The 12,469-nt window shown below is 44.6% G+C and overlaps 1 protein-coding gene across 1 annotated transcript in view; it reads right to left on the reverse strand.

The window, feature by feature from the left end:
• The window catches only part of CFAP91 (cilia and flagella associated protein 91), a 31,452-nt gene extending 29,103 nt beyond the window's left edge, over positions 1 to 2,349 (reverse strand). The window contains exons 1-2 of the mRNA XM_075166509.1: positions 2,222 to 2,349; positions 1,300 to 1,376 (exon numbers count right to left, since the gene is read on the reverse strand). Coding sequence (XP_075022610.1) covers positions 1,300 to 1,376; positions 2,222 to 2,342 — 198 coding nt within the window. The 5' untranslated portion in view covers positions 2,343 to 2,349. The remainder of the gene's footprint in view (positions 1 to 1,299; positions 1,377 to 2,221) is intronic.
• Positions 2,350 to 12,469: the final 10,120 nt, after the last annotated feature.

The raw sequence follows: 12,469 nt of genomic DNA on the forward strand, positions 1-12,469 counted from the left end.
TAAAGAGTTTGGAAACCCTTATAAACCAGTATTATCACAACCCCTGTCCACCCCATTTTGTGACTATTTGCTATAGACTAAGAATTCAAAGTCATATTGTTTTGTATTGCACATTATGCACTTGCTGATTCATATGCTTAAAACATGTTTTATGCAAGTCAGAGTCTGCCACCATACCCATCCGCAACATTACACCTATGATGTGACAACATCAGTGACAGTATGCCTGCTGACTTTGTCTGGCCTGAACTGTTGACACAGCCATATTGTTGCCAGGATCTCTATGATGACAGGCAATGTTGCCAGCTCCATGTGTATGTCTCTCTACAGAGAGGCAGACAAACACGCATTTTTTGCATGTAGACATATGAAAGAGTCTGAGAGGATGTAAGAGACATCCAGAAACATTCTTCAAAAAAATGTTTCTTGATTCCATTGCTGAAAAGCTGCTCAGGGATTTTCTCCTTGCTGTACAGCAGTGGAGTTTCAGAGTTCAGAATATCTGCCTTGCAGGCTCAGTCAAGTGCATAGCTTCAGGAGAACTCTTTGTTTAAAATCCAATTCATTGTGCAGTTGTACCAAGTCTGTTTTCCTTTGGCATTCTACCTATATGCAGCCTGTCCAGCAATTAATCACTGCTGTCTCAAGGTGTGACTGCAACTCCCACAGACATGCCCTAGCTGGTTTTAAACTAGCTAGGGTGAATACTGATAGCAGGGGAGCAAATGCAGTAGGGAGCTAAGCATGGGCTAACTAGCTAAGGGCTTAGCTAGTAAGTTAAGTTGCGCTAATCGAGTATGAAGAATCAGGATGGGTTTGCAATCTTTATAGGCTGCTTCACTGTTGCTACTAGTTCATTTTAAATTGTCTAAGTATGCTGCCTTGAGCTGTAGCGTAAGTATATCCCAAGGTAAGTGAGGACACACCGTGTGAAATAACACATTTTAACAGCTCTGCTTGAGCAACAGCCCAACAACTGTCCAGTTCTTTTATTAGATCTTAATAACATATACAAGCTATTGTTAACAGCATTTGGAGATACTGTATTAAAAATACAGTTTAGGAAATTACTCAGGACATGAAACTGGACATTTCTAGGCTGCTGCTACAGTCACCCTAGGCCAGCAATCATGGTTACTCCCTGCGTTAAATCTTGTTTTAGATAAAACTGCTTCTTTTGCTTTGTATTTTGCTGTTTTAAGGGAGCAACTTAGAACTGAGATGGAGTTTCTACCCATGTGTATGCATACACACAGAAATATAAGGTGCACATGTGAGCTATCTTTGGCCAACACCTACCACTTTATCACCAACAAGTTGAACATGGACATTTGACTTTGAATGGTCCTTCTCACTTGATAGTGTGTACAAAGGGTCTGAAAGATAAATGAACAAATGGAACTCGTTACATATTTGAGGAATCAGCATGAACCGTCAGGCTCCCCTTCCCTCTTTCAAAGTCTGTCCATAAGAGAGTATAAAACAAACTAGGAAAGGAAAAAACTGAAATACACGTCTCCATATCAAAGAAACGGCACCATCACACAAATGAGCCTCAGAGCTGAAATACTACTGTTCTGTGGAACATGCACATGACTGAAGAAAAATCTACTTTCTTTGGAAGCACTGCCAACTTAAATAGAAAATGAAGACATGAAACAGAAAAAAGCAAGCATGGTGCAATAGTAATCAGTGGAAATATACTGTACATGATGCTTCCCTCTGGGATATACAGCTAGTGCTGGCTTTCCTCCAGCTTGCAAATATTCCATAGTCCCAAGCCTCTCCTCGTTCCTGCTAACTTCGTTTCTGCTGCCAACCCTAACGCTTTACCACCGTGTGGCTCTGCCCTGCTCCTGGGGCGGCACCCATCTTCCCGGCTCCAAACCTGCTTTCCCTGCCTAGCTAGTTGCCGGTCGCTCAGTGACAGCCCCTCGGCCAGCTCTGGCCGTGCACCTCGTCTTGCACGGCGGCCGGCTGGGCAGGAGAGGCCCGGGGAGAGGCGGGAGGCCTGCTCGAGCAGCCCAACCCCTTCACGACCCGCACTCCGTCTCCCCCAGCACGTAACTCCCCGCCTCCGGCCCGGCCGGCCCCGCTGGACGCGGCCACCCTCCCCGCGGAGGGTGTCGGGCCTGGCCGCACCGGTCTCCCTCGCGCCGGGGGCTGCAGGCGGGGCAGGGGGCGCGGGGAGGATGTTGCCGCTCCCGGCCGGGCCCGGTACCGTAGAGGCAGTCGAAGGTCCGGCCGGGAGCCATTTGGCCGCGGCGGCCGTCCCCGAGGACCGGGGTCCGCACCGCGCCGGTCACCGTACGGCTCATGGCTCCTCCGGCTGCCGTTCCCATGGCGACCGCCGGCGGGCGGGGCCGGGGAATGCCACGCCCCCTACGGCGGGACGTTTCTGCGGGGGAGAAGCGCTTCCCTTCCCCGGCGGCGGCTTGTCGGGCCTTTCCGCGGGGACAGCCCTGGCACTCGGGTTTTTCCCCGCGGCTTCCGGCACGCTGCCGCTGCTTCCTCCAAATCCCCGTGGCCGGGGGTTGCCTCTCCCCCGCGGGCCCAGCTTTCCGGAGAGCCCTACGGCCCTGTGAGGCGGCAAGACCCGCCCGTCTCCATCTCGTGCCGCCGCAGGCGCGGCGCGGAGGGAGCTTCCGGCGGTGGGGCGCTGACGTGGGGAGGGGGCCCAGCGCTCTCTTGCTCCGGGGTGGCTTGTCGGTAGTTTGAGGAGGACAGGGAATGATCGACTGGAAGGGGGGGGGCGCATGGCCTAGGTATTTTTGCCTTTCAGCAGCTCTTGCTCAAGTTGTTTTGTGTGATGCTCTCCAGTTCCCCTGGACCCTCAGCGCTTAAGAAAACTGGTTTAGCAATTACAGTTGGGGACTGGATTCAAGCCTGGATATTCTTATTCCTGGCTCTGCTTGTAACTGCTTAGGACTTCTGCTGCCATAAAGAGGTGAATATAGGCTTGGTATCTACCTCCCAGAGAGGCTGCAGGTATTTTTGCATTTGTAAACTGTACAAAGCATTATAAATAAACATGCTGTTACTAAGATGCATTGCTGTTTTTGAAAGGGGGAGGTCATCATCTACGAGGAATGAAGTTGGGAGCTTCTTCATGCTGTTAAAGAGGAAGAGCCAGAGATGTTGTCAGCCTAAGGGGATTTGGAAGCAATGCTGCTGAGACTTTTGGAATAGGACATAAAAAGCAGCGGAATTGCAAATGGGTCCTCTCCTCTGCCTGTAATCTTGAAGCAGGTCTCTCGTGTTAGTTATTTTGTGTATAAAACTGTGTATCTCAAAGAATTCTTCACAGCTTGCCACACATGATGTAAAATTTTGGCCCCTCGGTGCTTCATCACAGAAGAACAACGTTAGGACCATGGTTCCAAATTCCTTGGCTCTGCCAATTTACATGTAGGCATTTAATTCAACTTTGAATGCTGGTTTACTTTCTTAAAAGCCTGTCACTTGTTTGAAGCAACAATTTCTTTAGTAGAGTAGTTGATCGAAATGGGTCAATTGAACACTCGGATGTGGGTCTGAACTAAGAAATGCCATCACAGCTTTGTTGCTGGCTGACATCTGTAGGGTACTACTTTCCACAGTGGACTGATCCATGCCCTAAAGACACCCAGCAGGCTGTAAAGGCTCTCATTTTACTAACAGGCTTTACAAAGTGATACCTTATAATTATTCACAGGGGCAGCGAAGGTCACTTGTTAATAGAGTTGCCCAACATTCCTCATGATCAAGTTCAGTTTTCCTTTTTTGTATCTCATTACATCAGAACTTCATAATTTCCATGGTGAAATTTTCCATGCTGGACATCTGCCTTGAGGTAACGAGGTGTGTAAACTGTATGTTGGCCAAAAAATTATTCTTGGTCAGCTCCACCCTCTCACATTTTTCCACTTTAAGGTTTTCAGAGATGACTGGATACAGGTGGCTTGGACTTCTGTTTTTCTGATGAGGAAAGGAAACGGTTGGAAACCAGGTAGAGAAGGAGCAATGGAAGAGTTACATGAGTTCTTGACAGAGCACAACAAAATGCCAGGGCATAGCCTGAGAGATGAGTACTCTCTGGAGTTGTGGAAGATCAAAAAGGTGCCGTCCCACTATTAACTTTAACCGCATTAAATTGGACTAAATGTAAGATGTTGCCACCTTCTTCTTTGTTCACCGTGAGCTGCTTGGCCCCACTGCCTCTGATCTGTTGGTGTTGGCAGCTGAAAGACCATGTGGGGAACCATCTCAGGAGACTGATGTGGCTGAAAACTGACCTGTCAGAAAATAAAAGTTTTCAGGTCACTGCATAGCTGCCTGAAGACTAGTACTTGCTGACAGGAGGTGACAGGTATATGTGGCTGAGCTACAAAGCGTAAGATTCAGGTTCATGGAGATTTCTTAGATTAAGATTAGGGAGTATGTGTGTGTCAAATATTGGCTTATTTTTAACTAATATTTCTGAGAAATCTCTGAATTACAGATGTGGACAGTGAACAGCCTTACAAGTGTTGAAAGATGTGTTAATTATTACTATCTTGAATGTTCTTTGCCTGAAGTCTTCATATCTCTGTGGACCTGAAGCTGGAGTGAAACCTGGCCAGAGCCCCTGGCACGCTGGTGTGTGGGGAATACACGGAAATGGCAAAGCGGTGAGGTTTGGTCTGAATCGGTCTTTTTTTTTTTTTTTTTTTTTAAAATACAGATCAGCCATTTCCAAAGAAAAAGATCCCAAAACGCAAAAGGCTCTGAGAAAATGTTTGATCCCAGGCAGTAAACTGGCAATCTTGTCTCTGACCAGCACTTTGGAAAAGGGACACAAAGTTTATCTGGCAGGTCTGTCCACATCAAGGATGCATCCTGTTGCTCTGGTGAAAGTGAGCTGAAGGCAACTAAACTGTAAGCAATCAATCAAAAAAGATTCCTGTTCCTTAGCTATAATTTTCAAAGAACTTGACTGATGGGCTTTCTCCTCAGAGCTGCAGGTCGTAGCATGATTTTTTGGGTTAGGGTGGGTTGGTGGTTTTTTTTTTTCCCAGTAATAGCTTTTCCAGAACAAGACAGTGTAGCTGAGCTGGGGTGCTGTCTATCTGATGATTTTCTTTTTATAGCCACTTGGCTCTGAGGGGACACCAGGTGCTCAGATGTATGAGTAAACTCTTCATACCTTTGTGAGTTACTGTGCAGTGACTGAGTGGACTAACTCTGTGCCAATGCTTAGCATGTTGCAAAATTGTGGTAAAGTGCGCTAGTTTAGCTGCCCATGAAAGAGGCTGAGCCAAATGCATTTTACCTCACATCAACTTTGAGATAAGATGGTGTAATTTGCTGCAAGATGAATTACTGCTATTCTGTTGATGGACTTGCTATGCTGTGATGACTTGCTGATGTGTTTGAACTGTAAAATCAGACAAAGAAAAGTGGAAAATGTAGACAAGGAGGGTGGGATTAGGTATTAGTTGAGAGCAGAATAGTAGCTGGACAAAGAGATGGATTGGATGTGAAAGTGTGGTTTTAGAGGAGAAACTTGGCTGGCTGAGCAAAGGAAAAATAGCAGGAGAGCGGGGTGGTAGAGAACCAGTGTGCAGGGGAAGGAGGGAGAGACAGGGTGAGCAGCCAGTAGAGCGGAACTGAAGTGGTCTGGACAAGAAAATGGGAGACGTAGATGAGGAGCTGAGAAAGTGGGGAAGGGTGTGGAAAGGCAGGACTGGGGAGGAGAAGGCAAAGAATTTGAGCTGAACAGATGATGAGTCTCTCTACTCTTGTCTTCCTTCTGTCCTCCAAAGCCTGGGAGGGAACTGGGTTTCTTGAATATGACTTTTCCCCTGCAACCCACGAGGATCTGTGAACCCCCTGGCAAGATGTCATCCATCTGGCTTTAAGCTTAATTATGTAGATGGTCCTCTTCTGCTATCTGTTAGCAGTTGTCAATTGACAGCACTGTTGTAGTGCTGGGTGCATGTGGTGCTTTGTGGCGGCTTTTTTCTAGTTATTTTCTAAGTTACAGGCAACAAAGTTATAGCATTAAAAGCACTGCTGAGGCTTTGATGGCAGGAAATGCCAAAATTAATCTATTTAAAATTAGTAACTGTTAGAGTGCCATTTCCCATTCTTGCCACAGGATGTCACGATTTCTCCATGTATGGTCCATCATGTTCTCTAACCTGGGTGGTACCCGTTCACCACTTCTATTAAATGTGAAATGATATAAAATGAATTTGGCTCTTGGACCCCTCTAAGGTAAATTTCCATTCTCTGTCCGATCTTCACATCGTTTACTAGCTGTGTATAATAAGCACCTCTTTCCAGATGTGTGATTCAGAAGGGGCAGGAAAGCAGTACCACAAGGCTGCAGTCAATGTGGTTGCTAAGTTTTTAATCCGGGAGAAGGGAGCCTTCCTCCCAGCACATCAGAAGAGATGATGAAGGAGAGTGAGGAAAAGAGGTGGAGGAGAAAGATGTGGTCACTATTCCCAGCAGGAAGCAGATGTAAGTCTCAAAAAAATGTGAGAAGACAGATGCTGTGAAATCTGATGTTTTTTGGATCTAGGCCTTGTGTCTCTGCTGGCTTTTGGCTATAGTAAGACATTATATCCATTGTGGAATACCTCAGTTGTTAACATGTGACATCTTTTGTAAAAATGGCCTTGGAGTACTGATTGTGGTAAATGGAGCTTTGCCAAGGTGAAGTCTTTGGTTTCTTTGTGCTGTTTTTACTAAGAGCTCTGCTAAGAGAGGCATCTTGAGATACAACTACTGAAATGGAAAAAACAGATGAAAGTCTTTATAGAGGATCTGTTCTCTCTTGCTTTTCTTTTCTTAGTATGACTGTTGGCATGTTTCCTATACAATCTACAGATGAGGGTAGCCTAAAAAGTCAAAGTTCAATGAAAATGAAGTAGTAGTACTTTGTGATCACAATTAAAGGATTCACTTCAAAGCCTGCTGAAACCTCCTGTAATGGTTTTGATTAGTACTAAAAAAAAAAAAAGAAAAGGCAGAATTAAGGACATTTTCAGCTCATGGTTCAGAGAAGTCCAATTTGTGACAAAAACCCAAGCTTACCAATACTTCAGTCATCCTCTGAAGGACATTCATGTACTTAATTTCACTTGGATGAGCTTTGGATGAGATCCTTAATGAACAGGGATGACTTTTGGATGATTTGCTGGGCTGAAGTCAGGAATGTTGTCTCACCTCAGTCAGAAAAGGATCTTGGATTGAACTCTTTAGGGAACTAGTGAATTCCTAGTGTTCTCACTCCTCCCATGCAATACGCAGAGGAATAAATGACAATGCCAAAATGTTGGCTTGCAGCTTTCAAGTTCCAGTGTCTTAAGACATTTCTTTTCAAAATTAAACCTTAGATTCCCTCTGTTCCTGGCTGCCCCAATCAGTGGTTATATCAGCAGAGGAGATGCTACCTCCTAGTCAGAGCACAAGAGGTAAGAGAACAACCAGAGGAACAATTTGATGGAAGGGGAATATTACATTGACTTAACAGACAGGATTTCATCCTGTATTTCTGGCTTAGAAGTTGGGATGAGCTTGTATCTTCAAAGCAATTCAACTAGTTCTTGCTTCTGGAGACCCGGATGAGAAATGTGCTTATAGATTGGATTCCATATCTGCTTTTCATGAGGGTTTGGTTCCAGGCTTATCATCTGTTTGTCTATTTAAAAAGTAAATAAATTAACAACTGTATTTGCTGGTAGCTGTCTGTTGAGCTGGGGAGAAGAGAGAAAACCCACTGACTGGGAAAAGGGAGTCCAAGTGCAGGGAGGAAGGGAAGGAAGGCAAGAGGCAGCTGTAACTAGAAAGAGCTTGAGGAGGGGTGAGAGATGTTTCAGGGAGTGGAAGGGGTTCCAGCCACCACTGAGTTCTGGTTTTGGTGATAGCCATTTTTGTCAAGCCCATGCTAAGCTGGGAGAGGACAGTTCTTTCTTTAAAAGGGCAATCCTAAAAAACAAAAATCCTAAAAGCCTGTTAATAGTCTGGATGGGATAGGTGTGAATTGCCCTATTTTACTCATCCAAGCATGAGGAGAAGCCCTGCTGAAGTACTGATCTCCCTAACACTTGACTGGTGGTGCCTGTTCAGCCTGCAGGGATGCAGGGAGGGTGCTGTCACCAGCAACGACTATCCTGGCCTGGCCAATTGATCCTGCTTCCCGACTCTGCTCTCAGACTGGGCGGGGGGCTGGCATGACTAAGAGGGGTGGTGACTCCCTAAGAATGTCAAGGGCTGTAGAGAAAAGGTTGTCTCCTCGAGCCAAGGAGATCTCTCTACCCAGAAGCTCAGGAATTCAGTAGCTAGATTTTTACTGGCTGCTTGATGGATGGTTTGTACTAAAGCCCACAGTAGCGCAGGGTAGCTTAACAGTTCAGCAGACAGGGAGACATGTAGTATGTATTTATCTGACGTGTCAAAAACTATGAAATGGAGTACTTTGCTGACCTCTGCAGCATTTCTGCTTTCCTTGCTCTTTCTCCTTGCTCTTCCTCCTATTGTTCACTAAGGTGGCTGGTCAAGTCTGGCTTCCAACTAGTTGGAAAACTTTCCCAGGGAGTGAATGTTTGTGCTTGCCTGATCTGAAGGGGGAGCATCAGGGACTCTTGATTTTCCGTGATCATTTTAGCCACACTCTTCATGGAAATTAAATAACTGGACAGAAGTGCTATGGAGTCTCATTTCAACTTGTTATTATAATATGTATAACTCTTCCGTACACTACACTCTTATTTCCTCTTAAATAATCAGTGCAACATGATCTTAATCCTGTCTATTAAACCTTTCAAAAAAAAATTTAGTTATCATCCTTTAATTGCAGTCGCTGGATGGAAGTCAGCTGAGGGCTAGCACACATCCAAGGGCTCACCAGAAACAAAAAGGTGAGACAGCATTGACAGGACACTCAGGCCATGGGAAGAAAAAAGCTAGAATCAGATGGGATCTGAACAGAGCCCTTTCAAGGATTGGGGAAGGGTGCGTAAGTATCACTTCCCTCGTATAAGAAAACAAAGCCTGTGCTCTCTTTGGTCTTGAAAGTTCCCCTGTCTTTGCCCTGTGTCTTTGCCTGCACCCACATAGCCCTTCCCACATCACTTCCCAGTCTCAAATGGTGGAGACTGAACAGAACACAGTACAGGATCTACAGCACATCACTGGTGTCTTGACTTGCCAACTGTGAGAGCACGATAGGAACTCAGCATCTAGCGTGTTGATCTGGAAATATCCCCTGAGTAAGTCTTTGGATGACCACTAGGAGAATCAGACCTGGAAATATCCATTCTGGGTTTTAAATAAGGGATTGGAGTAGTTGAAGTTAATGAGATGTGCCAGTCCAGACAGGATGTGTTAAGTAAAATTTAGGGTTTGTTACACAAAGTTGAGTACCAACACAAGACACTCAGTACTTGGAGAAAATACTGCACAGCATACTGTACAGCATATTGAAAAACAGGGCAAAATAGTCAGGATATCAGCTTGAGCTGAAGGTTTAGATGAAATTTTCTGCCATGTAGATGACTGGTGTTCCCATATCACTTTTTAAAAAATAATTGTACTCCAGCTACGTAATTTATTTAGGAAGATGTCAATGTAAGTAGGCTCTCTTGAGAATCCCTCCACCTGCATATGGAAATGCCCTAATGCTTCTTAAAATCTGACATTTAAGCACTTGATAGTCCAATTGATTTTTGGTGGGAATAAGGATTCTAAAGATATTTCAGAAAGTGCCAATAATGTTCATTGGACTCACTTAGAAATTCTTCTCCTGGATCAACAATAAGAAAACCAGAAGAAAACAAGTGCAGGAGAATTAAGTGATGAAAGTCAAAGTCTAGCTTGACCACTGATGTGAAAGAAATGGCTTAAGAGTGACTGAATTTTCTACATTGTTTTGTAACTTTGCGAGTAACAGCTGTGGGGATTCTAAATGGATTCAGAAGATATGTAATGTTGCAGGCTCTTCACAAGCAGCTTGCAGTACTGCACAGCATATGTCTTGATGCAATATTTAAAAGGAGTGAGGTGCTGGGATGTGAGTACACAGAAGTATGCAGCTGCAATCAGTGACATCTCAAAAATTGAATGACTCATGTATTTGTAAATGCTAATGATTCCTTCCACGCTTCCAGTTAGCTCCCACAGTTTGTTGTGAATGTTGAACTATTTGCTATAGTGGAGCTTCACGTTTCATAAAACATGATCAAGAGAGACTTAAATAGATTCAAACAAGCCAGATTTGATACCGACACAGACATCAAAATAGCATGCCATCAAGCAGAATAAAATTGTTAATAGCAGCAACGCTCAGGGGAAAAAAAGACAACTGGAATGTGTGCAGTGGGAAAAAAAGAGGATCTCCTGTATTGCTGCTTCTCAGTTGATCAACAGCTTTACATCATTCATCGGAGTTGTTCAGAAACACTGCCTGGTTTGCAGCAGAACTGATCAAGGTTGGAAGCTGGTATTACAGAGTATTTTATGGAACTACAGTGAGGCATTTTTCTTCAATACACAGGCAAGTGGACTTGGGTTCTGAATAAGATTTCCTGTAATGCATAAGCACAGACCTTAGGCAGCATTTGAGTTTTGTGGGGTGACTAATGAGAGGTCATCCATGCATGCATGTGGTGCTATATCTTAACAGTGGCTCAGCTGTCTGATTGCTTGAGGTCACATTCTGATCAGTTCTGACAATTCATATAGGGGTGTGATGGTGCATTTCTCCCCCCCCGCCTCTCCTAGGCCGCTTGTTGATCTCAGAAATTCCCATGAAACCTCAGCCTTGGTGTACTGAGTCTGGCGGTTGAGGGCTCCTTGACTGCGTCAGAAACTCTGCATAGGTGAGGCTGGGAACATACTCCTACTGCCTGGCCCAGGTATCAAGTAGAACAACACTGAAACCTTGAGAATTTTTAGTAATTACCATCTGCGACTGTGGCCAGGATGGAGATTTACGGTTGAATAAAGCCAACCATCTTGCAAACCTACAAATGGTGGTCCTAAGTGAGGCCCGTTGAGCTCTCCTGGACCACAGCGGGCCACGCCCAGCATCTCCCTCTGAGTGGGACGCCTCTCAGAGCTCATGACCTCTTGAGTCTGCGATATTTGGAGAACCGTTGCTGAAAGCTGACGACAGGACCTGGGCTGAACCCCTTCACTCCTCGATGCTCAACCCTCGCCCGTTGAGAAAATGCCGAGACATTTTACGTGAATATTTCTTCACTGAACTCGAGGGGAATTTTTAACAGGTATACCTTTTGTACACATGGTATACCTTTTGTACACATATACATATATACATATTCCTGTCTATGTGTAGGTGTGGACTAATAGTAAGCATAATCTGTAATTAAGTCGTGATTATAGCAGACTCTACTAACACTTATTTCATAAATATTAAATTAGTTAATGATTAAGTGCTACTGAAGTTTGTTAATGATTAGTTGATGATTAAGTGTTGCTAAAACTGTGAAGGAACTCTAGACTGCTGCTAAACACATATAATCCCTAAGATATAAACCCTTAGACATATCATGATTTTTCTTTCTATGTTTCGTCTATGTAGTAAGTAATAGAGTGAACCTTGCCATCGAATTCTGTTAGGTCACACCTTTATAAATCTCTATTAAAATCACTTTCTGCTAATACCTTTGACGGTGATTCTTTAAGTGGCTTTTAAACCACTCATTCGCAACAAGGGGTTATGCAGAAGTTTGAAAGCCTTACTCTTTCAAGTCACGAGAAGTAAGAATGAAAAAGGTTTCCTGTTTGGAAAAAACTACATAGGCAGCTGTCTTGGTTAACTCTGCAATGGAGGGAAAAAAAAATCTGAGGATAGCAAAACTTCCCCCTGAGTGACTAGTGTGTATCTTCTTCATGCCTAAACACTTTTAAACCTTGGCTATTTTTTTCTGATTTTTAACTGAAAACAGAGAGTCTGACTGCAGCAGAGGGACAGGCCTTTGCAGATTCATGTCTTTTGGAGGATTAGTGATGTTATTTTCCAAAGACAGGTTAGGATTTTCTGAGTTACTAAGCGTAGAGACTGTCAGACAATACACACTTTTCTTCTTCAGCCATGCTCTTTTGTTGTGTCAGTAGCACGTGCAGCCATCTGAGTGCAAACACCTGGCCTTCCCTTGCCACCAGTCTGCGCAATGGGATCTATTCCAGAATGCTTGGATTTTCATGGGTGTTCCCTCCATGAAGGGGAGCAGCTGATCAGCCATCCCAGCAAGCACTGAAGTAAGCCTGACCATGCTTGAAATGCGCATCCAACATCAGCTGCTGCACATCTGCAATGTGGAAAAGCTGCCACATGTCCAAAGGCTCAGTTGTTCTTGCCTCCAGTGCATGTGGAACAGGCAGGTTACTTTGTGGCACGGTACAAAATGCCAGCTTCCTTTTTTTGCTGTGTTACCAGGGAGATTGCATACTGAATTTGCTGATCTGGCTTTTGCAG

The sequence above is a fragment of the Calonectris borealis genome, chromosome 1, assembly GCF_964195595.1.
Source record: "Calonectris borealis chromosome 1, bCalBor7.hap1.2, whole genome shotgun sequence".
Lineage (NCBI taxonomy): Eukaryota > Metazoa > Chordata > Aves > Procellariiformes > Procellariidae > Calonectris > Calonectris borealis.